The following is a 23,958-nucleotide window of genomic DNA, read 5'->3' on the forward strand; positions in this document are numbered from 1 at the left end:
TGTATTATTTCAACTTTTCAACTCAAATTCAAAAGTACGTTAAATGCATACTTCAATGGATCCTTATTATTGAAAATAAAGAGTATAGCCCATGATCACATTACAGAACAAGCATTAGGGTTTTCGTCACTGAAGGCCGTCGTAGGTTGATACCCGTAAACGGAGGAATGTGCAGGGTTCTGAGAATAGCCATAGTTAGAAGAAGGACCACTGTCATATCCGTGCTTGTAGTAGTTGTAAGATGAGGAAGGCTGGGGAGCATAGTTATTAATCGGACCATTACACTGACTCTGATTGTATACATCGCTGTTGTCTGAATTTGAATTATTAAAGGGGAATTGCCAGAGCTCCGCTCTTCGACCAGTTTTTCGAACCGTCTTGAGAACTTTCTTTTGGTCTGCCCACCCGGTCACTGTGACCTTCTGCAGAGCCATGTCTATCTCAACATTGTCGATACCTAAACCAAAACAACATACAAACAATCGATCTGTAATTCACCAAATGGATTGATGCATGATCATGTTTTCCGTACCCAGATCGGGTCTGTCGAGCTTAATTATTAGCTAGGTTGCGATTTACCTTAATCTCAGATACCCGGAATTGACTTACCTTTTAGCTTCTGAAGTGTACTTCTAACCTTGCTCTCGCATCCGGGGCAGTCCATATGCACTCTCATCTCTATCGTCTGCATGATCAGTAATCCAATTAGTATGTACTCAAATCAAAGTCTGATATTCTTGGCCAAAGTATGATAGACGTTGTAATTAGTGAGGAAATGAATAGACCAAAAAAGAAAAACACACAATAAAGGTCGAGGTTGGCTTACCGTCATTCTGCTCCTGGACAAATTGTGCACTTTTGTATCGAGCTATGTGTTTGAATAATGAATACCAATATATCTGTATCAATTTATGATTTTTTGGAAGTATGATCAATGTAAAATTATGATGGAGTTTTGCCACTATAAATATATGGAATTCTTTCCTGGCTCCCAGAATTTATAATTGAACCATTCTGGGTCATAGTTTATGAATTTCATACACCGACCTTCAATTGTTTTATAAACTGCCTTGCATGTTACAGATGGTTTCCTTAAGCAAGAGGTTACTTTAAACGTTTAATTAGATAGAGTTGGGGAGCATTGACTTTCTGTTTCACACTTTGAGTCCTTATTTAGTTATTACTCATAATAGGAAACTTGATGCATGGTTGATATTATTGACCGACGGAGCAGAGAGGATGTGAGTAGTAATGGAGAAAATGCACATGTATGGTTGGACATAGTATAGCGACCTAAACGGATCATGTTTAATGCTTGCTTTCGGCTCCTCGCCGAAGAGCTGGCCTTCGAGTTTGCATCTTAATTATAATAGCTGTTATATTAACACTCCTCTAAAATCATTTTCTCATTTAATTAGTTTTCTACACTAGTGAAACTTCTAGTCACTTCGTTAAATTTGTTGGTTTTCACAATCAGAAATTCTTGGTTAAAACAAGTGAAACATCCTAAACCCATTCACTTTGCCTTGGCAACATCGATCATTCTACGTACCCTTCCAGGTTCTTACCGCTATATTTGTGTTCTTGCAACTTATACATGCATATTCATAATCAGAACATCAAAATTAGATCGAAAAACATGTTTTATTTCTCTAAAATTTTGAATTTCATTGTCCCCCCTAATATAGCTGGTTAAAATCCATATGCACATGGAGTGAATTAAAAGTATGAGAACTACTTTGATGGATCTCTGCCTCATCTTTTTCTGTTTCTTCTTCTACTTAGCAGCTCTGGAAAACTACAGTATTTGTAGCTGAAACGTTCAGCACAAAGTTCAGTCAACAAAGAATCGATAATAGGACGCCGACATTCTACAGGATGGAGTTAGGGACCTTATACAGTATGCACACAAAGATGTTTGCCAATTATATTTGTCAGAAGACTCAAAATAAAGATCACACATCTTTGGGTAAATATGACTTGCAGTAAATTAGATAGAAGATTACACTTCTTTCATTTCTAATGCAAGTCTGTTTTTGCTTTTGGTTTGATTAGGTTCTCGAACCAATTGACAAAATAATATAGCTAAAACTACATGTACGTACATTGAATAAAATTATCAATCCTTTTATTCATTATATATATATATATATATCAATCCTTCTGATTAATACTCTTAGAACTGGAGGCAGTACACAATCCAAGCAAAACTGAAGTGGCACCTTCAGAAGCTTTTATATATCAATCCTAACAGTAAAAAAGCCTCAATCATCAAAAGACGTACATTAACAACTAGAACATTGGGTACTCAAATTCATCAAGGCATTCTGAAGAACACCTTTCAAATATTATTAAGCTCAATATTTCTTGCATGACTTCAGAAAAATATACATCACAGTACTATCACAGTGCATATTCATTCAATTAAACAATAGTTCCCAAACTAATATTTATCAGAAATTTCACGAACCATATTAATTACATGCTGAAAATTTGGAGTTGATCCAAATACTTGTCTCGCCACCACAATTAACCTCTCTGCATATGGTATGCAGACTACTTTGCAGATTTGTGTACTTAACCTCTCTTAAGTGCTTTCAACATTCAATATTTGGTATGCAATATTGTTAGGTGGAAAACTGGACTTTAATCATGGACAACATTCATTCACATAATTAATGGGGCTGCACTCTAGTAACATCTGTTACTGTATTTTTTAACCATGAGTATAATATATTACTTCACCTTTCAAAGTACATCATTGTGTGCATAGACAATTAAAAATCACTTCTCGGCAGACAAGACAAAGTAAAAGAAATGCCAACCGAGAGGGAGAATCAATTAACTCTCCCAAGTTTTTAATATGGAATGGTCTTATGTGGCCTCGAAACTCACTCCACCTGAGAGAGAGAGTAGGGAGAAATAGTAGATGGTAAAACTTGTTAAGGACATTAGAATCCTTCCTGTCAAGGCTCACATAGTAGATTGATAGAAAAGTAACAAACCACAAGACAAGCAACAAAAGAACACCGAGATTTAACGAGGTTCAGCATAAATCTATGCCTACGTCCTCCGGAGAGATACATGTTCTTCACTATGAGAATAATTACAGTACAAGATACATTGAGCTAAATCACCTATTATACAAGAAAATGCAAGATGGCTAATAGGATCTAGGGATATTTCTTTTTGGCAAGATAATTTTGTAGGTCGGCCTCTTGTTGATTTTTTCAGATCTCATAGTGGTATGGTTGATAACCTCTCAGGTTCTGTAGCTAATTTTATTGTAGACAGATCATGGGTTTTTCCTCCATTGCTCCAGCTTCATTTCCCTGCTTTGTGTGAGCTGGTCAGCCAAGTTCCCATTGCTTTGGACCCATCCACGACAGACACTTTGGTATGGTCCTCTTCCTCATCTGGCGAGCTTACTGCAAAAGTTGCTTTTCACTTTTTGCGCCAGCCTTCTCCTTCAGTTGATTGGGGAAGATGTATATGGTCGAAATTTATTTTGCCAAGAATGTCGCTGTTGACTTGGAAGGTTCTTCGTGGTCGAGTACTTTGTGACGATTTCATGCAAAAAAGAGGTATTGCCTTAGCTTCTAGATGTGTACTATGTCGGAAGGATTGTGAATCTTTGAGTCACATTTTTAGAAGTTGTCCTTTTGCTGAAACCATTTGGAGCTGTATGATAGCAAAGTTTGAGCTTGCTGCTCCCCCATTGTCTTTATATGACATGCTTCAGTTGGAATTGACTAATGGTCGCAGCCCTCAATTAAAGGAATTATGGGTAGCATGCTTCACTTCAGTGCTTTGGTTCCTTTGGCATGCTAGAAACAAGGCCAAATATGACAATAGATTTATTACTGTAGTGGGGGTGTGCAGGCTAGTCTTTGGACATATTCAATCTGCTAGCCGTATTGCTTCAGGCCACATGCACAATTCAATTCAAGATCTCCGAATTTTGAAATGTTTTGGTGTGACATGTCGTCCGCGTCATGCTCCACGAACAATAGAGGTGAATTGGCATCCTCCTTTTTTGGGGTGGATCAAGATCAACTCAGATGGAGCTTGGAAGCATGATTCGGCGCGTGTCGGGTATGGTGTGGTTTTTCGGGATTACAGAGGTTATGTTCTTGGTGCTTTTGCTTCTAATTTTGACATCCCAAGCTCGGTTGCAGCAGAGGTTATGGCGGTAATCAAAGTGATTGAACTAGCTTGGGTCAGGGATTGGAAACATGTATGGCTGGAAGTTGATTCTTCTCTTATTCTTGACTTTCTTTGGTCTCCTTCTTTGGTGCCTTGGCAGCTTCGGGTTCAATGGAATAATTGTTTATTTCGCATTTCTCAAATGAATTTTCATTCATCTCATATATTTCGCGAAGGGAATCATGTTGCTGATGCCTTAGCAAACTATGGCACGTCTTCTACTGACTTTGTGTAGTGGGATACAACTCCTAGTTTCATTGCTTCCAATTGTAATGAAGACCGTTTGGGTCTTCCGAAGTTTAGAGTTTGTTAGATTGTTTTTCTTTGTGGTTTTCTGTTGGTATGGAGGTTTTGGCTTAGTCCCCCTCCATTGTAACTTCTCTTTTTCTCTAATAATTTTTTTGGGGTGTTAGGGACTCCTCCCTCACCCTGCTTCAAAAAAAAAAAAATCACCATAACCCAAACCCATAACCCTTGTACACCCACACTCATAGAATTTCCCAAGAACTCACTCTCACCCAAGAGCTGTATTCACTCTTGACATCTCTGCTCCCTTACCCAAGAGATATACACTCTTGTTGATGATCGCATGCACCGACCATGCCTTGGTTTACTACCCATGCCCTCTATATATAGGCACCCCAATTATAATCCAATGGGTAGTAGGAAAACCAAACCTTCTTGTACATGAGAAAAGATCATATTCCTGATAGGAATAAACTTTGACATCAACCATGTCCAATTAGGAAGACTAACCAAGTCCAACTAGGACTTGCCTTTCCTAATTAATTCTCATCACATCCTAACAATCTCCACCTTGATGAGAATGCCATGCAAAATTACCTTGCACCATCTTTAACCATTGGCCTTTTTTGTACCAGCAACACATAGCCTGAATCAATTGTGGTCCTCCCTTATTCGTAACGGCCAATCCTATGTGTAACTACACTGAGTCAATAATCAACAACTGACTCTGAAGAGGGACCTCAAAACAACCCCTTCCCTAGCAAGATTTCCTTCTCACCATCATCTGAACTTAGAAACTTGTCAACGATGTCTTTGCTGTACCCGCAAACGAGACTCGCCTATGCGCACTGTAACATCCCGTATCTTCACTTACCCGTTTACTAGTCATTTGGACGGTAAACGACAACTACTTTCACTTTTTACCCTAATTCGGTATTTTAGTGGCCCTAAAAGTCGACTTTTTGTTCGGATCAGAATTTGAGAAAGTTTTCTTCACGGAAGTTGTAGATGACATTAAACCAAGCGCGTGCATATGTGGTACGTAAAAATCGGAGCTCATATACGAAAGTTATAAGCAAAAATTTGAACATTACTGTTCATGATAACTTTCTATATATATAGAAAGTTACTGTGGTAGATTTCCATTTCCCCTTCTCTCTCCTCTCCCCCGAACTCTCTTCTTTCCCTTTCGGGTCCTTCTTCCTCCCTTTGATTCCGCGCATTCCGGCCACCAACCGGCTTGCAGCCGACCACCACAAGAGCTCCTCCCTCCCCTCTGCACCCTAGTAGCCTTAGGTTGTGGCGATTTGGCCGAGAAACCTTGAATCGAAGCAAAGTTCCTCATAGGTGCAGTTTGGCTTTCTCCGGCAAATCTTCCATTTCCGGCCGTTTCCGACCACCAAATTGGGACCGTAGGAGCGCCTTGAGCCGGCGAACGTTTCCCCTAAGGCCTCTTGCTCCGATTTGCATCGTGGAGGTCTAATCGACGAAGAACATCCTAGGGTCCGAAGCTTGATTTCTGGGTTTTCTTCATCGGCTTAATCCGAGCTCTTAAAGGACGACGTACCGAGCTATTGCTCGATGACGGAACACTAATGCGTGATCGTCGGAATAGTACTATGAGTGGACTTTTATTTTTAAATATTGATGCATGCATTTATTTTCTTAAATAATGCTCTAGTTTTAATCATATTACTTATTGAGCAAATGATTTGATTTTCGGAAATTCGATCTCGGTTTATCTCGTGGATTCGCTCTCGTTAATGAGTTTCAAAGGTTGATTATGATTTATAATATTATTTGACAAATTGCTTATTTCCGAGGTAATTTTCCGGAATTAAGTATATTTCTAATTGCCTCACTACTACAAAAACTGCAACACACAACGGTGGAAATCTGTTGTGTGATGTGGACCATGTCTGTCATCTATCTCGATGTTGTGTGATGAGCACACTCACATAACGGTGAAACACCGTTATCTGAATATCATAGACACAACGCATTGCTTATAACCGTTGCACCAATTCTGCGCATGCCAATGCCAGAAATTGGATGAGGTGCATTTTCGATGGTGATCAGACAACAGAAGTAAGCACATGCTGTTGTTGGTTAACTTCTCACACAACAGAAAAATAACACTCAGACAACAGAAGTAAGTACACGCTGTTGTTGGTTAACTTATCATACAACAAAAACATATGGCGACTGTTGTTGGTTGTTCCTTCACACAACAGGTATCATAAGTAACTGTTGTATGTGTGAGGCTCAGTGTTGAATTCTTCACAAGTCATACAACACATTGTTTCTATACCGTTGTGTGATTTAACATTGGACAACTGATACCCATTTATTCTGTTGTGTGAGTACTAATGTGACGACATAATTTTATAGCTACTATTGTGTGATTATAAGTGGTTTGTTGTGTGATTATTAGTGGTTTGTTGTGTGATTGACGACATGCGTATTCATACAACGTAATTTAATTTACTATTGTTCGTTCATTATCGATTATTTACCTGGAATATTTGCACAAAATAATGCTCTATATATTAAGTACTGAAGTACTCTAATTCAAGCATGTACCAAAAGAGTTAGTATTTATCAATCATCCATACATTCATCTATACCATGTAACAAAAAAAAGAAAGCATTCTAGCTAGCTTGATGGTTGCTGCATTCTAGCTAACAATTAAAAAGAGCAAAAGCTGATACAATATAAAACATGCACATATGCAGTTGCTGCATGTGAATATATGTATCATCAGAACTTAACAAAATGCTTTCCTTCAACCAACTTGATGGCTCCTTCCAACTCTCCTGCAAGATCTTTAAGTGATGGGTCGAGCTCTCATTCTCAATGCAGGGTAGCCTTTCGCTTATTTCAGCTCTCTTACTTGCAAACAACAAACTGTACAGGTCATTTCTGTCACCAGACCACATGAGGATATACCACTAAAGTTTCAAGCTTGATAATGAAAATCAATACTTCCAAATCCAAACTTACAGTTCTAACAATATAAATGAAAGAACATACTTACATTTGAATGTGCAGTGAAGTTGAAGTACTGAAATAAGGATACCATATTTACATTTGCATGCTGATTAGTACCCTGATTAAGGATACCATAAATTAGTTCCTATATGTTAATACATGAATTATACTAGCAAGTTAACTGAAAAAGAACAATAGCAAGTTAACTGAAAAAGAACAATCATGTGAGGCATGCAACTCACCAGTTCAATTAAAAAGAACAGTGTTCTAACCTTCTAATCATGATTAGTGCATATGATTAACATTACATATAGAATCATAATTACAGTAAAACTAAAGCATGGAGAGAAACTAGAGGGAAAGGAAACATGATTACTCTTTTGGTGTGATATGTAACTAAGAGATATGTGAACATTTGATTACAATGTCAAACATTTTAGATGATTACAATGTCAGGTCATAATAACTTACATATGAAATTAGGGTGCGCATAGACTCTAAGATGATCTGCAGTCCCAGTGTTGTCATGATAGAAGCAAATACAAGGATTCCCTGCATTTTTTTTTTCAAGTTTAAGAGGTGAATCAACATTAAGATAAAGAAAATGAGAAGACATGCAATGAAATAATTCTAACAAAATACTTCTTGACCTTGTTCCACGTCTACCCAGTTCTAAGCTCACAAGCCTAGCACACACCATGAGCAGGTTCATTTGGCAAATACCCAGACGAACTTAAGGATTAGCGAGATGTGCAAGTTGGCTTGTAACACACTCATAAGAAATATGTTTTATCCTCCACACTCATAATAAACTGGACAGATTTCTCCTTTACCATGCAGACAAGGAAAAAGAAAAGAAAAAAATTATAGTAAATTGTTGTTGAAAATAGTAAATGATCAAGATATGCCAATAAGAAATTAATACACCAACAGCAACGTCATCAATTGTTGCAGTACACTTCTAATGTTTTTAGTTCATTTTACATGGCCAGTCTAATGCCTAAGCAACAGAGCTTCATTAGTACTAATAAAACGTAAACCACATGCATATAATGAGAGCCTACCCTACATGAATAATAGAACAAAACTACATGAATAATTGGTAGTAAATTTCATGATGACAGTGACCAATAGGTTAAAACTACCAACGAAGAATTTTATGATGGAACCCTTATAAGTAGTGAACCCTTACAGACCAGAGCATAAGTAGTACTGTAGAGGTAAGTCCTATGATGATAGAACCCTTTTGCCAACGACTATAGGCTAAAACAGCCAACAAAGAATCAAAGGAGTCATGAAGAGAAACAGGCGTAGATAGCCTTTATGTATCAGCCTTTATCAATTATACACAGTGAGAGGCAAGCATATTCCCAACTAATCAAACTCACAAAAAGGGGAGAAAGCCAATTGATCAAAACAAACTAGAGAAAACTTATAGTGAGAATGCAAATAGATACATTTCAAGAAGTTGGATCGAGGGGGTTAGCAAGTCAGATAATTACCTCAAGGAAATCATGGTTGGATACATACTGGGCCTCAACCACACATCTAATCTCCCCAACAATGACAGATATAGATCTTTTGGCATTCTGTGGATGACTTTCCCTCTGAGAACCTGTTGTGCCTTGAAAGCCAAAAGAAAACACAAAGGGGAAATTCATTAGCTATTTATTAGCTTACTTATCAGAAAGAATTAAAACCACACTAGTTTGATAAACACAATCAGATCATCCTTCGAAAATACGGATTTTCTGTTCAGCAAGTACACAAGCATGATGAATATTTAGTTATACCAGTTATACATGACACATAGTATCTAGTTCCGCCTAGTCCTGTTTCAGATTTACCAAGCCGCAGACGCAAGAAAAACCCCTCCAGATTTGAGAGTGAGGTATGAGAATCCATCCATCTAATGCATGAAAAATCACAAGAGACCATATTTAAATATATAACACGTCACAAGGACAAGTAGCAAAGGTGTTCCTTTTAGTTGTGTTAGTTCTCATTACTTCAGGTAATGACAGAATAGGAACCAAGAAAACCAAATATACTAGTGAAATGCCAGTTGGTGCTCTACTTACTTCAAGAAAACCAAAGAAGGTTTCAACCTCGATCCCCAGTGTCTTCAGCAAGGGCTGACTTGATGACACCCAACAAATCGTAAGTTGGATGTGAAGGAGGCTTTATCGGTAGGGATTCATATGATAAACCGGGCTTCTCAATTTGAACTGCAGACATTCTAATGATCTGCCTGCAAGGGTCCAAACAAGTCCACACATTCCAAATCAACAGTCTAATATGCCACCAATGATCAACAGAAACACAACTTCGGAACAAATGAAAGTAGAACATTTGAACATGTTTGAATCTCTCAACTACTATCCATTCCATTAATTAATCCCAATCACATAGTTTCTTCTATGATTCAAATTATGGTAAATGTTATTATAATTACAGCTTCATTTATAAACAAAAAAATACAAACAAAAAAATAGATATCAGTTATACTATTGCTAATTCATGACAATTACAGCTTCATTAGAGAATTTTAATGACCAATATGACAGAGAACCGAACAAAGATCAATACTTTAAGCTCAGTGAGCGGAGAGAGAACAATACATGAGGTGCTGCAGTTGTTTGAAAGAATCCAAATCCTGAGCATTAATTGGGGTTTTCAATTCATTCGATACCTCCATTGATGCTTCCGTAATCACTTATTTCTCAATCTGATCCATCACCTTCAACTATCTCTGCAACAATCAGCAGAAGAAGAAGAACAAGAAGAAGATGAGAGGGAGAGGGAGAGAGATAGATAGAGAGAGAGAGAGAGAGAGACTTACATTCGGATTTGCCAGAAATCTTGAATTCCAAATTCCCAAATTGAAACGCTTGCTAGCGACTTTCAAGTACTTAGAATCTATCTTGTTAGCGACCTCTGTGGCCGCATCGTTAAACGCTTGAACCACTCAGATTTATGAGAATCCTGAATTCGAAATTCCCAAATTGAAAATCAAATTAGGATTTGCCAGAAAACCTAGAACAAATTGAAGCTATTAAGCTAGAATAGTAGAGAAAAGTGAACTGACCTATTGCCGAGGTCGCCGAAGAAGTGGAGATCGGAGATGTTGACGTTGAGGCAGTGGTCCTTGCGGTCGAGGACTGCCTTGATGTCGTCCATGTACGTCTGCGAAATTCTCGTTGGCGAGCTTGTGGTGGCGTGGACTTTCTCCTCGCAAGCCTAGGACAAGCAGGACAACACGTTCACCTTCACCGTCTTGCTCACCTTCGCCTTCTGCATATCTTTAATTAACCCTAGTTTGAAGGCGAGGAGGAGAGTGAAAGGAGATCTGGGGCACTCTATCTCTTCCGTTGCCCAAGAGGATTTGGATTTCAGGGAGAAAGAATAGAAGCAACAAAGGGCAGCGAGGAAGGGGATTTGGATTTCGTGGGAGAAACAAAGGAGTTGGGAGTTTGGGACCGAGAATAGCTTTTGTCAAGAGGGGCTTAGGCTTAGAGTTTTACTGAGAGAGAGGGGAACCTGTCTTATCTTTCTTTTCTTTTCTTTTATCTGATTGTGGTGGCATACTTTGTTCCTCCAATGCTACAACGGAGCAATTAAAAAACTGTTGTACGAGAGTATACATAAATGATATTTGTCAAAAGAACGAGGGAAATTTGCCGCTGCTGAGGTTTGGTGGGAGGATTTCAAATCGATTTGAGCCTTCAGACAACAGAATACCTACAATCTGTTGTGTCATATTTTATATCATACACTAGGTATACTTAGTAGAAGGTGTCAAATTTTTACAAAATTGGCGCCCAGCCAAAATTTGGCGCAAAATTTTGCACCCGATTCTAGTCATACAACATAGATAACTATACTGTTGTAGCTTGCAACATTCACACAACAGAACATGCATAATTCTGTTGTGTGATATAATTGGTGAACTTGTTTTTGGAGGGAATTTTGAGTTCAGTGATGGCAGGATATCTACCGATAAATTTTGTGTCATTTAGATAACGGAGCATGCATAATTGTGTTGTGTGATAGAGCTCTGAAGAAAAAGTTCACAATTTGGTAGTATTCCCACAACAGAACTTTATTAACAGCGTTGTGCAATGGAGTTCACGTTATCAGACGACAGTCAGTTTTTAATCTCTTGTCTCATAGGTGTTGTGTGATGCAGTTTTTGTAGTAGTGCCTATTTAAGTTCCTGGAAGATTCTCTAGATGAGTTTCGATGGAGTTGGATTTTCTTATATATTTATCGACTTTCGGTTTTGGCATTAGGAATGCCTTAATGATGATTTCGAGATTTTCTGGAATATTATCGGAAATGGGATTTCCTAAAGAAATTATAATGATTTATTAATTCTCACCCATTTGTTTATGATTTCGAGACTATTTTGGCGTGCGGGGTCACGTCGTTGAATACATGGATTTTATCTTGAGAGATTTTGGAGAAGCCTTATGGATTTACGGATTTACTGGTTTTCGATGGTTTCTCCTCACCATACGCGGGTCATGTGATTAGGTCTCCTCCTCACCGACTTTGTGTTGGTGAGTGGCAGTTGAGGTAGCTTATTCTCCTCCTCACTTACTTTGTGTTGGTGAGTGGCAGTAGAGGTGATTTATTCTCCTCCTCACGTGGGTGGCAGTCGAGGTAATGTTCTCCTCCTCACACAATCTATGTATGAGTGGAAGTCGAGGTTATTAGTTCTCCTCCTCGCACAATCTATGTGTGAGTGGCAGCCGAGGGTAGGTAGAGCCTGGGAGGCTCCATTACCCGTATGGTGATATTTCTTCCCCATATCCTATCAATACTTGACTAGCGGGGCCTAGTCTGATTTCCGTTTAACCAGCGGGGCTGGTCTTATTATGTTGAGTATCGGAGTTTCCATCCTTCCTTTCAGTTGTTTGGGACTAGCGGGGCTAGTCGGTTTTCTTGAGCGGAACTCCTTTTGTTTCGTTTTCCTAAATCAGTACATGCATCGGGAGATTTTTTTTTATAAATTAAATGTAGGGAAGTATAAAATCTCTTTTGTTTAAAATTGCCTATTTTTGTCCACTCACACTAACGTGTTTTCAATACTTTCCCCTGGGGCCTTCGGTTTCAAATGCCTAGTTTGTAGGCGAATTAGTGAGGTCGGGCGTACACGAAGTTGAGGCATAGTCAACAGCATGGCTTCCGCGTTTGCCTTTGAGTTAGGTTGTCCTTATTTACCTTTCTATTAGAATTGCTCTGATTACCTATGGGATTTATGTTTTTCAAGTTGAGGTTTGTGTTTTGTGAATTGGAGATTGATGTTGAGTTGGGGAGCAGGGTGGCTCCAGAAGTATAAGGATGAGTTGATTTAGAAGTGTAAATGCTTTCTACAAGTTTTGGGTAGCTCATTTTAGGGGAAGTTTCGCCAAATTTTTGGTAGAATTTCTTCTAAGGTGGGCCCCGCAGGGCCACTTCGGATTTCAGGGTGAAATCCGGGGCGGGTCCTGTCACGCACTCTTGTTTCCCATTATCCATCGAGGTCTGACATACCAGATGATACCTACCACACTGTTCTCCCTATATGAGGACCGTACAGCCATGTGTGATTTTTTTTTTCCGGCTCCACCTACTATAAACACTTATAGCCCTTGGAAACCAACTAGCTCCTGAATATCAAATTCCTCTATAACTTTGGGACATCGACACACCACCCAAAGTACGCCAATCCCAAATCTAATATCAGTCAAAGAACATGTGTCACCTATGGAGATTGTGAGAGCATCTCCATATGAAAATCGGTTTCTGCTACAGCAATGTCATCCAAGCCTTTTGCTTCATATGACCCTAGTCACGACGCTTGTAACATCCTTGCCTCTGGATTTAGACCTGCTATGATCACTAAATCCTCAACAGTTTTCCGTGCATTATCCGTTGTCTTCTCTGGTTTCACATCCTTTCCCTTCAACACTTTACTAAGCCCGGTTGAACTAGGATGTCTTTCACTCACTTATACCCAAAGAGTGAAACTTCCTTTTCTGTCAAACTACTCCACCTCAAATTATGAGGCAATACCTGAAACCATGACAAACAACCACGATCAACATGCAAACCTTCGGTGAATGAAAACCACGAATGACGAACAAGCACGATCGCTGACACCATGAACCACCATAGTGAGATATACACTCTCACCAACCATCATTCCCTTGAGTCATATCCTGGTCTCTTGCAACTCCACATTTGATTAGGATTTTTCCTGAGTCTGGCTCGCACCACCTAGCCTCCGAGTCACTCCACCTATCGACTACTTTCGATTAGGATTTTCTTGAGAATCTGACCAGTTCCACATTGCTAGAAATTTTCCCCGAGCTGGCTCCACCTAATGCACTTTTGAGTTAACACCTTAACCATCTAATTGACTCCACCTTGAATGATGAGGTGTCCCTACCGAACCTTGGGCTCTGATACCACTTGTTAAGGACATTAGAATCCTTCTTGTCAAGGTTCACAGAGTAGACTGATAGAAAAGTAACAAACCACAAGACAAGCAATAAGAGAACACCGAGATTTAACGAGGTTCAACATAAATCTATGCCTACGTCCTCCGGAGAGATACTTGTTCTTCACTATGAGAATAATTACAGTACAAGATACATTGAGCTAAATCACCATAACCCAAACCCATAACCCTTGTACACCCACACTCATAGAATTTCCCAAGAACTCACTCTCACCCAAGAGCTGTATTCACTCTTGACATCTCTGCTCCCTTACCCAAGAGATATACACTCTTGTTGATGATCGCATACACCGACCATGCCTTGGTTTACTACCCATGACCTCTATATATAGGCACCCCAATTATAATCCAATTGGTAGTAGGAAAACCAAACCTTCTTGTACAGGAGAAAAGATCCTATTCCTGATAGGAATAAACTTTGACATCAACCATGTCCAATTAGGAAGACTAACCAAGTCCAACTAGGACTTGCCTTTCCTAACTAATTCTCATCACATCCTAACAAAACTTACATGAACTAGTGGTTTAGTTTAACATTTTCCAATCACCAAATTAAGACCCAACTCTAGTTCCTGAACATCCATTTCCCCCTGAAGATGCTTAATAGTTCAGGTATGTGCTGTTGATAATTGATCACATACTTATCCAAGAAAGACCTTAGCAATAATAGCCAGCACGGTAGCTAAAATACATTCCCGTTCAGCATATTGTTCAACAGGAGAATTCTAATTACAACAGCCCTGGGAGTGATCTGCGGTTGGAAAATTTAATATTAAATTATAAATTTTCTATAATTTGTGGATGAATATATAATTTAGTGAAAAGCTGTGAAGTTGAATATTTGTAAATGACTATACAATAAGATGTCATGATTATTAATTTTCTTTCGTGCTAGAAGTAGACATATATTTTCCATTACTCATCACAGCACCAGCCAGTACCACATGCATTATGTTATCCAATCCCAACAGCATTATCTGCAACTCTATTTGGCATAAAGCATTCATTTGCCTGAAATGTACTGATATTTGTGTTGTCTATTCTACTACATCTGCAACTTTTTCTTGTTCAAGCTTTTGTCAGATGACTTCTAACTTTTTTTCTTCAATTTTATTTTGGAAGGGTCAGTAGCATTATAACGATGTTTCCAGGTTCATTTGGATACCTTTTAAACTGGTTGTTTGACTATTTTAACTTCAGGTTTTGTTGATCTCCAGACTTCAACCCAGAAATTGCTCTAGTATCATAAAAAAGGTGTGCAGGTATACTCTAAAGCTCCACATATAGTATATTCTTTTTATTTTTTGTAACACAACATACTGGGAGAATTCTTGGGTACCTTGATGTTTGTCATACCCTCATTTTGTTAAATATTTTGGACCATTGGATTAGTAATATATCCAATGGTTCAAAATATTTAACAAATTGGTAACTTGTTTAGCCCTTAGCCTTTCTAATTTTTTTGGAAACACAAACTACTAATTGAATTGAAAACAATAAATATAGTGAAAACAATAAAGCCAATTAATGTTTGATTATCAATTGACAATTGACAATTATGATTTTTCCTTTTTCAAAAAAAAATTAAAAGAACCTTCTATCCTAGGTTCACCGAATTACTTTTAGTTAAATAGTCTATATTACTAATTAATTTTATTATTAGTGAATTAATGCTTGATTAATGCTTGTTATTAATGGACAATTACACAATTGAAAATTACGTTTTTTCCTTATTAAAAACAAAAACCTTCTAACCTAAGTTCGCAAAATTAGTATTAGTTAAGTAATCTTTATTACCAATTAATTATATCATTAGTAGTTTTCTTAACCTAATATAATTCTTTTTACATGCATTTTACGACAATGACAACAATTAGTGTGAAAATAAATAATATTTGTTTTAAATGTAGTCAAATGAGAACCTACTTTATGACTTATTTACTCAAATGAGAATCTACTTTACTCTAATGAGAACCTATTACAATTACCACTTTTAGGACTTAATTACTCAAATGAGAACCTATTTTTCTCTAACGAAGACCTTATTTACTTTAATGCGGATTTTTTTTCTAATTATCACATGTGTCCTCAAAGTGGTAAATATTATATAAAATAGAACATGTATGAATCTTTATGTTTTTATCATTAATGAAATTATTACTACAATGACTACACATTTTATCACAACCCACAACACTTGATGTAAAAGCGGTAACTTTTGTTCTATTTATAGTAATTACTCCACCTAAACTAATGTACTAATTTATAGACAATTTAACAAGTATGACAACAAATTTGTTGTCAGAGTGGTAAATCTTTATGTTTTTATCATTAATGAAATTATTACTACAATGACTACATATTTTACCACAATCACAACAATTGATGTAAAAGCGGTAACTTTTGTCCTATTTATTGTAATTACTCAACCTAAACTAATGTACTAATTTATGGACAATTTAACAAGTGCAACAACAAATTTGTTGTCAAAGTGATAAATCTTTATATTTTTATCATTAATGGAATAATTACTCAATGGCTACATATTTTACCATAACTCGCAACTAATGGTGTAAAAGCAGTAACTTTTGTTCTGATTGTAGTAATTACTTCAAAAACTATACCATTTGCAAGATTACCAACCATTTTACAATTCCTACAACATTTGTGTTGTGAAAATGGTAAAATTAAAATTAAACCAAAAGATATGTAACAACTCAGTAGTGTAAGGAGCTTCTCCACTTGATAATCAAGGTTCTAAATTTGATAAAAGTTGTCCAAATATGATATTTACATCTTTGACCACTTAATTACAATAACCACAACAACTGTCGTCATAAGTCGTAATTGTAGTTCAACTATATGTAATTTATTATTTTGACAATACTTGTTACATAATTTTTAACAATGTTACATATCAAGAAAGAGTGTGTTGTTAATATGGTAAATTTTATTTTTTAAAATGACACATGTCGATATTTAATTGGGTAACCTGTTGACTAGTTCAGTAGGTTTCCACTATATTAATTTACTAAAAGTAAAAAAATAAATAAAAAAATAAGGGTATGACAAACACCAAGGTACCCAAGACGAGTCAATAACTCTAAAGCTCCAGACTTCAATCCAGAAATTGCTCTAGTATCATAAAAAAGGTGTGCAGGTATACTCTAAAGCTCCACATATAGTATATTCTTTTTATTTTTTGTACCACAACATACTGAGCAATACTTGCTCCATCTTCTTCTTCTTTTTCCTTTTTCTTTTCTCTCTCTTTTTTTTCTTTGTCACGCAGCAGACGAGTCAATAACACTTAACTTTAAGCAAACAATAAAGACAATCAAATAGACAACCCCCCATCTCAAGTTTTTTCCAGACTAAATTCAAATAGCCACATCGCTAGCTTAGGAAGTTGTCACTTCAGTTCTGTTTTTTGTTTTCTATGAATGTTATAGTCATGACTCATGACTACTGAATTAAGGGTTTTGCTTGATATTTTGATTTCTAGTCTTTTTGTGGTTGTTATCTGTGGTTGGTGTTATACTACTGCAATTTGTTCTGGTTCAGTAATGAAAACATGTCATAGTTTCTTTAAACTGAGTTTGTTTATCTTTAAAGTTCAATTGCATGTTCATAGTTTGTCAAATCCAGATTGGTATGGGGTTGAGGAAAATTGACCTGGTGAATAGAGCATTCTTGGACCAAAGAATGAGACAACATATATCAAATTTAAGGCTGTAGATATGCATGTAAGGACGAAAGTAATGAGATCTCACATATGCAGATATCTGTCATACGTACTCCATTGATGTCCACACTCGAGCTTAATTATGTCACACAAAACAGAAGCAAAGCCAAACACCATTTCCGTCAAGAAATCTCTAATATATATGTTTCTTTTGCAAAAAACATTCTACCATATATAGTGCTTATAAGATCTGTAGATTCGAATAGATATTGCACATGAAGTAGCTATAAAGTGCTTTGTGTTTTTCTTTCCATAACCGCCCTTTGAATTTTCAAATCACTAAAGTGGTGCTTCTGCATAGAAAGGAACAGATCGAGTAGTTACTTTGTATCTTTAAGTCTTTAACCAGCCCCCCTTCCTCACGCGACTATAGATACAAATATCAAAAATAAGTATCATTGTTTAAGAAAAGGATGGGAAAAGGTTATGAGGTGACTACTAGGTTTTCAATTCTGAAACAACTAAAGGGATCGATAATTCAATGCACCTTTTTTTATTTGGTTTGTCTGTAGCAAGTAGTTGCAAAAAATTCAAAAGCATGAATACTGCTAATGCTAGCTAAGTGTTAAATCTGATTAGTAGTCTTCATCATGGTGCTACAATTGTAGTGATGATGTGATGATCATTTCTGAGCTATATGTGTTTTGATTGTATAGCTGAGCTAGCAAAGCCTAGCTTATATGATTCTATGAATCAACGATCTGCCTTTGTTGTTTGAAGGTTTAGATTCTTTGAACGAAGGGACAAAGTCTAACTGTTCCCGACAAGAATGTATAGCTTTTTTCTTCCACTGATGGATCATCTCCCACCGAAATTTATACAAGATACTCATACCTACATATACATGTATAAGTTCATGATGTATTTACATAGGTACATCGGTACATTTTGATGGGAAGAGAATAATGTGATCTGTACATGTCTATATAATAAGCTATTACTTGAGCCAAAATACTTTTAATCTCTTCCATAGCAAACAAGCAAGGCTTTAATCCTTTTTGCTGTAGTCTATTCTACTATATCTGCAACATTTTCTTGTTCTAGCTACCAAACAATACTTCTAACTTTTTCTTCAATTTTGTTTTGAAAGGGTCAGTAGCATTATAATGATGTAGTATATTCTCCAGACTTCAACCTAGAAATTGCTCTAGTATCATAAAAAAGGTGTCCAGTTATACTCTAAAGCTCCACATGTAGTATATTCTTTTTATTTTTTGTAACACAACATACTAATCAATACTCACTCCATCTTCTTCTTCTTTTTCCTTTTTCTTTTGTCTCTCTTCTTTTTTCTTTGTCACACAGCAGACAAGTCAATAACACTTCATTTTCAGCTTTTGGTCTTTTTCATTTAACGAGCTGAAATCTGCATACTTTAATTGAGAAGGTTTTCTCTGGGTTTTCCTCTCATTTCTAATTATATGGGTTTCAAAATGGAATTAAGTGTTTCATATTTTGATAATTATTGCTAAGCTTATACTTTCTGATAAACTTGTGATCTTGGATCCTCTGTTCATTTACAATAAAAAGTTTGTATTATATTCTAACAAATGATATTGTGATGATGATCTGTTCCTTCTCCAAATTGGTTATTATTAAATTAGCTTCTCTTCCTTGATTGTGAATATCTTAAACAAAGGTTTTGGATTATATTCTGGATCTTATAAGCTATTATAGTAATAGAAAGATTATATTTGAGTACGTACATCTCGAAAATAGCGATTTAGGCTTGCTGTTGTTACTTTCTTAAGGTTTCTGTGCCTTTTTTTTTTTTTGGTCTATCCTACTACAGCTGCAGATGTTATTGCTTTTGTCAATTAGCTGAGTTATAATGTTTAATTTTATTTTGCTTTTGTCTTGATTTGTTTCTAGATTGTTTTCATCTCCAGACTTCAACCTAGAATTGCTTTAGTACTCAAAAAGCAGTGTCGAGGTATGCTCTAAAGTTCCACATAGAGTCTATTATTTCTTCCTTTTTCTTTTCTCTTTTGATGCATGGTTTTAAGACTAGTACTGTCATAATACAGTGGTAATAGACATGTTTATGATAAGCAAAACATGATATGATTGTGGATATATAAAGTGTTCATTAAATTGCATATTTGTTAATTGAATAAGGATTATTTTGCTACATGGATCAAGAGGCAAGCAGTAGCACACACCACTGTCATAATTCTTTGCTGCTATTTGAAGTTGAAGTGATTTCATTCGATTGTCTAGCGCTTATCTTAAGGTTGTCTTGTGCTTGCTTAACGGGATGCAAATGGGTAGAAATTGGATTCGTACTAGACATGTTTGACACCGTCAAGAATACATAGATGGTATTGAATCATTCATTGAAATTGCTACAAAACATGTGAAACAAAACAAGATGGTATGTCCGTGTATTGAGTGTCAAAATAGGTCTACCATACCTGTTATCCAGATGCATTTAGCCAAAGATGGTATGTTAGAGACTTATGAGATATGACATAAACATGGTGAAAAATCAGATGCTCCACCTCCTCCAATTGTTCAAGATGATCTTGAACCTGATGATGTCATTCAGAATATTTGAATGATGCCTTCCTTTTTAATTGTTCAAGAGGCGGAAGATGTTGATAATCGGATAGAGTTGAATCAATTGTCACTTTTAGGCGTCCCTAAAACACTACAATGATACTTACCAGCATGCTTAATCACATCTAGATGATTTTAAACCCATTTTATAAACATGCTCTCTCAATTTTTTCAGAGTTAATCATTTGGTCATAGAATCAGCCACCATCTATTCAGAGGGTACATAGTCAACTTCTACTTCACCTCTTTCCACTATATCTTGTATATGGTGATATTTTACGTCAATGTGTTTTCCTTTGGAACTATTTGCTCCACTTTTAATTAGGAAGATGGCGGACTTATTATCACAAAACACATCAACAACCTTTTTAGGTATACCTAAATTCATATAATCTATGAAATGTTTGGCCCACACTGCAGTACTTACCAATGTGCTACAAGAAATATATTCTACCTCCATTGTTGACTTGGCAACACATTTATGTTTCTTACTTAACCAAGAAACAGTTGTTCCACCAAATAAAATAATGTTACCGCTTGTAGACAATCTGTCATTCAAGTCTTCAGCGAAATCTGCATCACTATAACAAATCAAATCTAAATCACTTATTCCAAAACAAAGTTTCATATCTTGAGTGCCTTTCAGATATCTCATAATTCTTTCAACCGCTTGCCAGTGTTCTTTGATAGGATTAGATTGATATCTACTTACTAATCCCACAGCATGACAAATTTCTGGTCTAGTACTTGTCATTGCATGCATCAAGCTACCCACAGCTTGAGCATATGAAATATTTTTTCATGTAATTTATTTCTTCTTCTAGTGTAGGACACATCTCTTTTGTAAGAATCGTTCCCTTACTAATGGGTGTACCAATTAAGTTGCATTCTGTCATATTGAATCTTTTAAAGATCTTATCTAGATAGTTCTCTTGGTCCAAGTAAAGTAGTTTGGAGTTTCTATCTCCAGTAATTTTTATTCCCAAGACATAGGAAGCTTCTCCCATATCTTTCATCTCAAACTTGGAACCTAGATATGATTTTATTTTAGTAATTGTTTCTGTGGAAGAAACGGGATGGTCATGAGAGCTTCAATCTCCGAGTTCCGTACTTGTCAACCATGAACAGAGGTCAGAGGGAAAACTGGGCTAACCAGCCTTCTACTCTCTGATGCCTAAGTGAGATACATATAAGAATGTAAACAAGGTAGGGGTAAGTGGAAAATGGTGGCTTACCTTGAATGAGAAGAGAGGCACATATTTATAGCGTGATGAAGAGGCTTGTCACCCGTTTGTCTCCAATGTGGGCCTAGGTGTGGCCTATCTAATACTGCAAGTGTATAGTATCGGCATCATGTTTGGACGTTATTGGCATTATTTTAAGTGCCTAGTGAGTCTTGTGCTTCCGATATTTGTGTCTGGGAGATATCTATACCAACAAGTCCCCCAAGTCCCCGGTCAAGAGTTCTCTTGGGTGGGGAGTTTGTCATGGTGGAAATATCGAAGTGCAAGGCAAGCATTCTCAGCACGTGACTTCTGTATAGTGACTACCCCCAAGTCCCCAGCTAAGAGAAGTCTTGACTGGGGTGATAATTTTGTTTTCCAAGTAGAAACAGTGCAAGCACTCATTGGACACTTGGTAAGAATTTCTTCCCGGGGTGACCAGTCCCTAGGTAAGAGAGTTTAGACCAGGGTCTACTAGCATATGGCATCAGGTGTGCTCGCTACAAGGTGTACTTGGTACACTTGGTGTCTACTGGGATAGCCTTAGCTATATCAACCTACTTTTGCATATGGCGATAGTAATAATAATTTTGGCGTGAAGCCGATAATAGTTGTAATGAATGTAGCCGATAGTGGCTGGAATGTACGTGGCAATATCGCTGTTGTTAAGCCTGGCACAGCTGTTTATTGTCTTGCACGTTCTGGCATGCAATCATATATTTGAGAAAGATAAAACGTGGCGATATTGTATAATGGAGAGAAGACATGGCGATATCGTATCGTATCGTATAATAGAGATAAAGCATGGCGATACCATGTAATAGAAAAAACATGGCGATATCGCGTATTGGAGAGATAACTCATGGTGATATCGTATAATAGATAGGTAAAACATGGGGATATTGTATAATAGAGAAATCACGACGATATCGCGTATTGGAGAGATAACTCATGGCGAAATCGCATAATAGAGACATAAAACATGGCCATATTGTATAATAGAGATGAAGAATGGCGATATCGCATATTTGACAGAGAACTCATGGCAATATCACATAATAGAGAGGTAAAACATGGCAACATCGTAACCATGCATGTGGCAATATTGGGTATTTACAGGGCTAGCGTCAAGTTATCGGCGTAACCGTGCCACTAGCGATATTTAGTGTGTATTTGGTGTATCACTTATTTGCTTGGCTATGCAAAGGGTTTGCGAGGGATAACACTCGGCTATTTCAGCACAACCTTATTGTTAGCGATGTTTAGTGTGAAGATGTTTCTGTAATACCTTAATAGAATGTCTTTAACATGGTCGGGATCTACATACCATACTCCTTGCTCATTCATAAGACCCTTAATTAGGCTATGACTTCTTTGATTTAAAGCTTTACGATGGAAAAAAGCTGAATTTCTATCACCATCTTTCAACCATAGAGTGTGATCTTGCTGTCTCCAATGTGTTTCTTGTTGTGCCAAAAGTAGATTGTACTTTACATGGAGCAACGTTGCTTCTCATATTGCTCAGGTGAGTAGGGCGCACTCATAATAGTATTTAGCTTCTTCTGCATAGCCCTCATTTCTATTTTCTGTTTCTTAAACTCTACCTTGTGCCATTACAGTAGTTACTCCTCTGTAGTTTTAATTTTTATCTCGAGTTGTCATGGGGCATTCCCAGTAAGTGGTGCAGCCCAACCTTGCTGAATGATATCTTGGCATTGTGGATTGCCATGCCACATCTCTTCGAACAGGAACCGTTTTGGGATTTTATGCCTTTTGTTGTTCTCTTTTAGTACCTCAACCAAGAGCGGGGAGTGATCAGACTCAGATGAGGGCAAAGTGAGAATCCTACTATACAGGAAGTATGTTCTCCATTGAAGGGTTTGGAAACCCTATCCAACCTTTCTTTGGTGTGTCTATTCGACCATGTAAACTAGCTTCCCACTAAGCCCATGTCGAACAGCCCACTATTTGTCTTTGTTTGCCTGAAGTGCAGCATATGTATAGCAGCCTGTGGAACTCCCCCAGACTTGTCTGAGCTGCTTAGGATTTCATTGAAAGCCCCTGCCATTGTTGTATTCTCAAAGTCTAAACAACACAACTCGAGTAAACTGGAAGTTCAAAGCTTGTTTTATTCAAATGAAAGATACATCAGCTTTATACAAGCCTTACGAAACAGAAATACAAAAATAAAGCTACCACGATCCCATAGTCTAAAGATGTGGTCAATTCTGTTACAGGAAAGAATCAAACCTAAACTAGAGCCTTACAAACCAAGGCATTATTTAACATAAGCAACAACTAAATAATGACTCGGTCAAATAAACCAAGTCACCAAGTAACAATAATCCTAACAAACCCCCCCCTTAAACTGACCTGCAATTTTGCAGTCAGTTTACCTCTAGTGCCGAACAAACTCCAAGTAGCTCTCTCAATCTTACGAACACCTTGAACCTCAATGGTTTGGTCATAATATCTGCTA

At 37.1% G+C, this 23,958-nt stretch overlaps 1 protein-coding gene across 2 annotated transcripts; it reads right to left on the reverse strand.

The window, feature by feature from the left end:
• LOC112184869 (heavy metal-associated isoprenylated plant protein 28) lies at nt 1-958 on the reverse strand. 2 transcript variants are annotated; one of them, XM_024323096.2, is made up of 3 exons: nt 827-958; nt 610-685; nt 1-457 (listed from the first exon to the last, which is right to left on the reverse strand). In XM_024323096.2, the coding sequence occupies exons 1-3, from the start codon at nt 830-832 to the stop codon at nt 96-98; spliced, it is 444 nt and encodes a 147-aa protein (XP_024178864.1). In that variant the 5' UTR covers nt 833-958; the 3' UTR covers nt 1-95. The 2 variants fall into 2 exon arrangements, with proteins under 2 accessions (XP_024178864.1, XP_024178865.1); XM_024323097.2 differs by lacking the exon at nt 827-958 and having other exon boundaries at nt 610-691.
• Between the last annotated feature and the right edge of the window lie 23,000 nt (nt 959-23,958).

This window comes from Rosa chinensis, chromosome 2, assembly GCF_002994745.2.
Source record: "Rosa chinensis cultivar Old Blush chromosome 2, RchiOBHm-V2, whole genome shotgun sequence".
NCBI lineage: Eukaryota > Viridiplantae > Streptophyta > Magnoliopsida > Rosales > Rosaceae > Rosa > Rosa chinensis.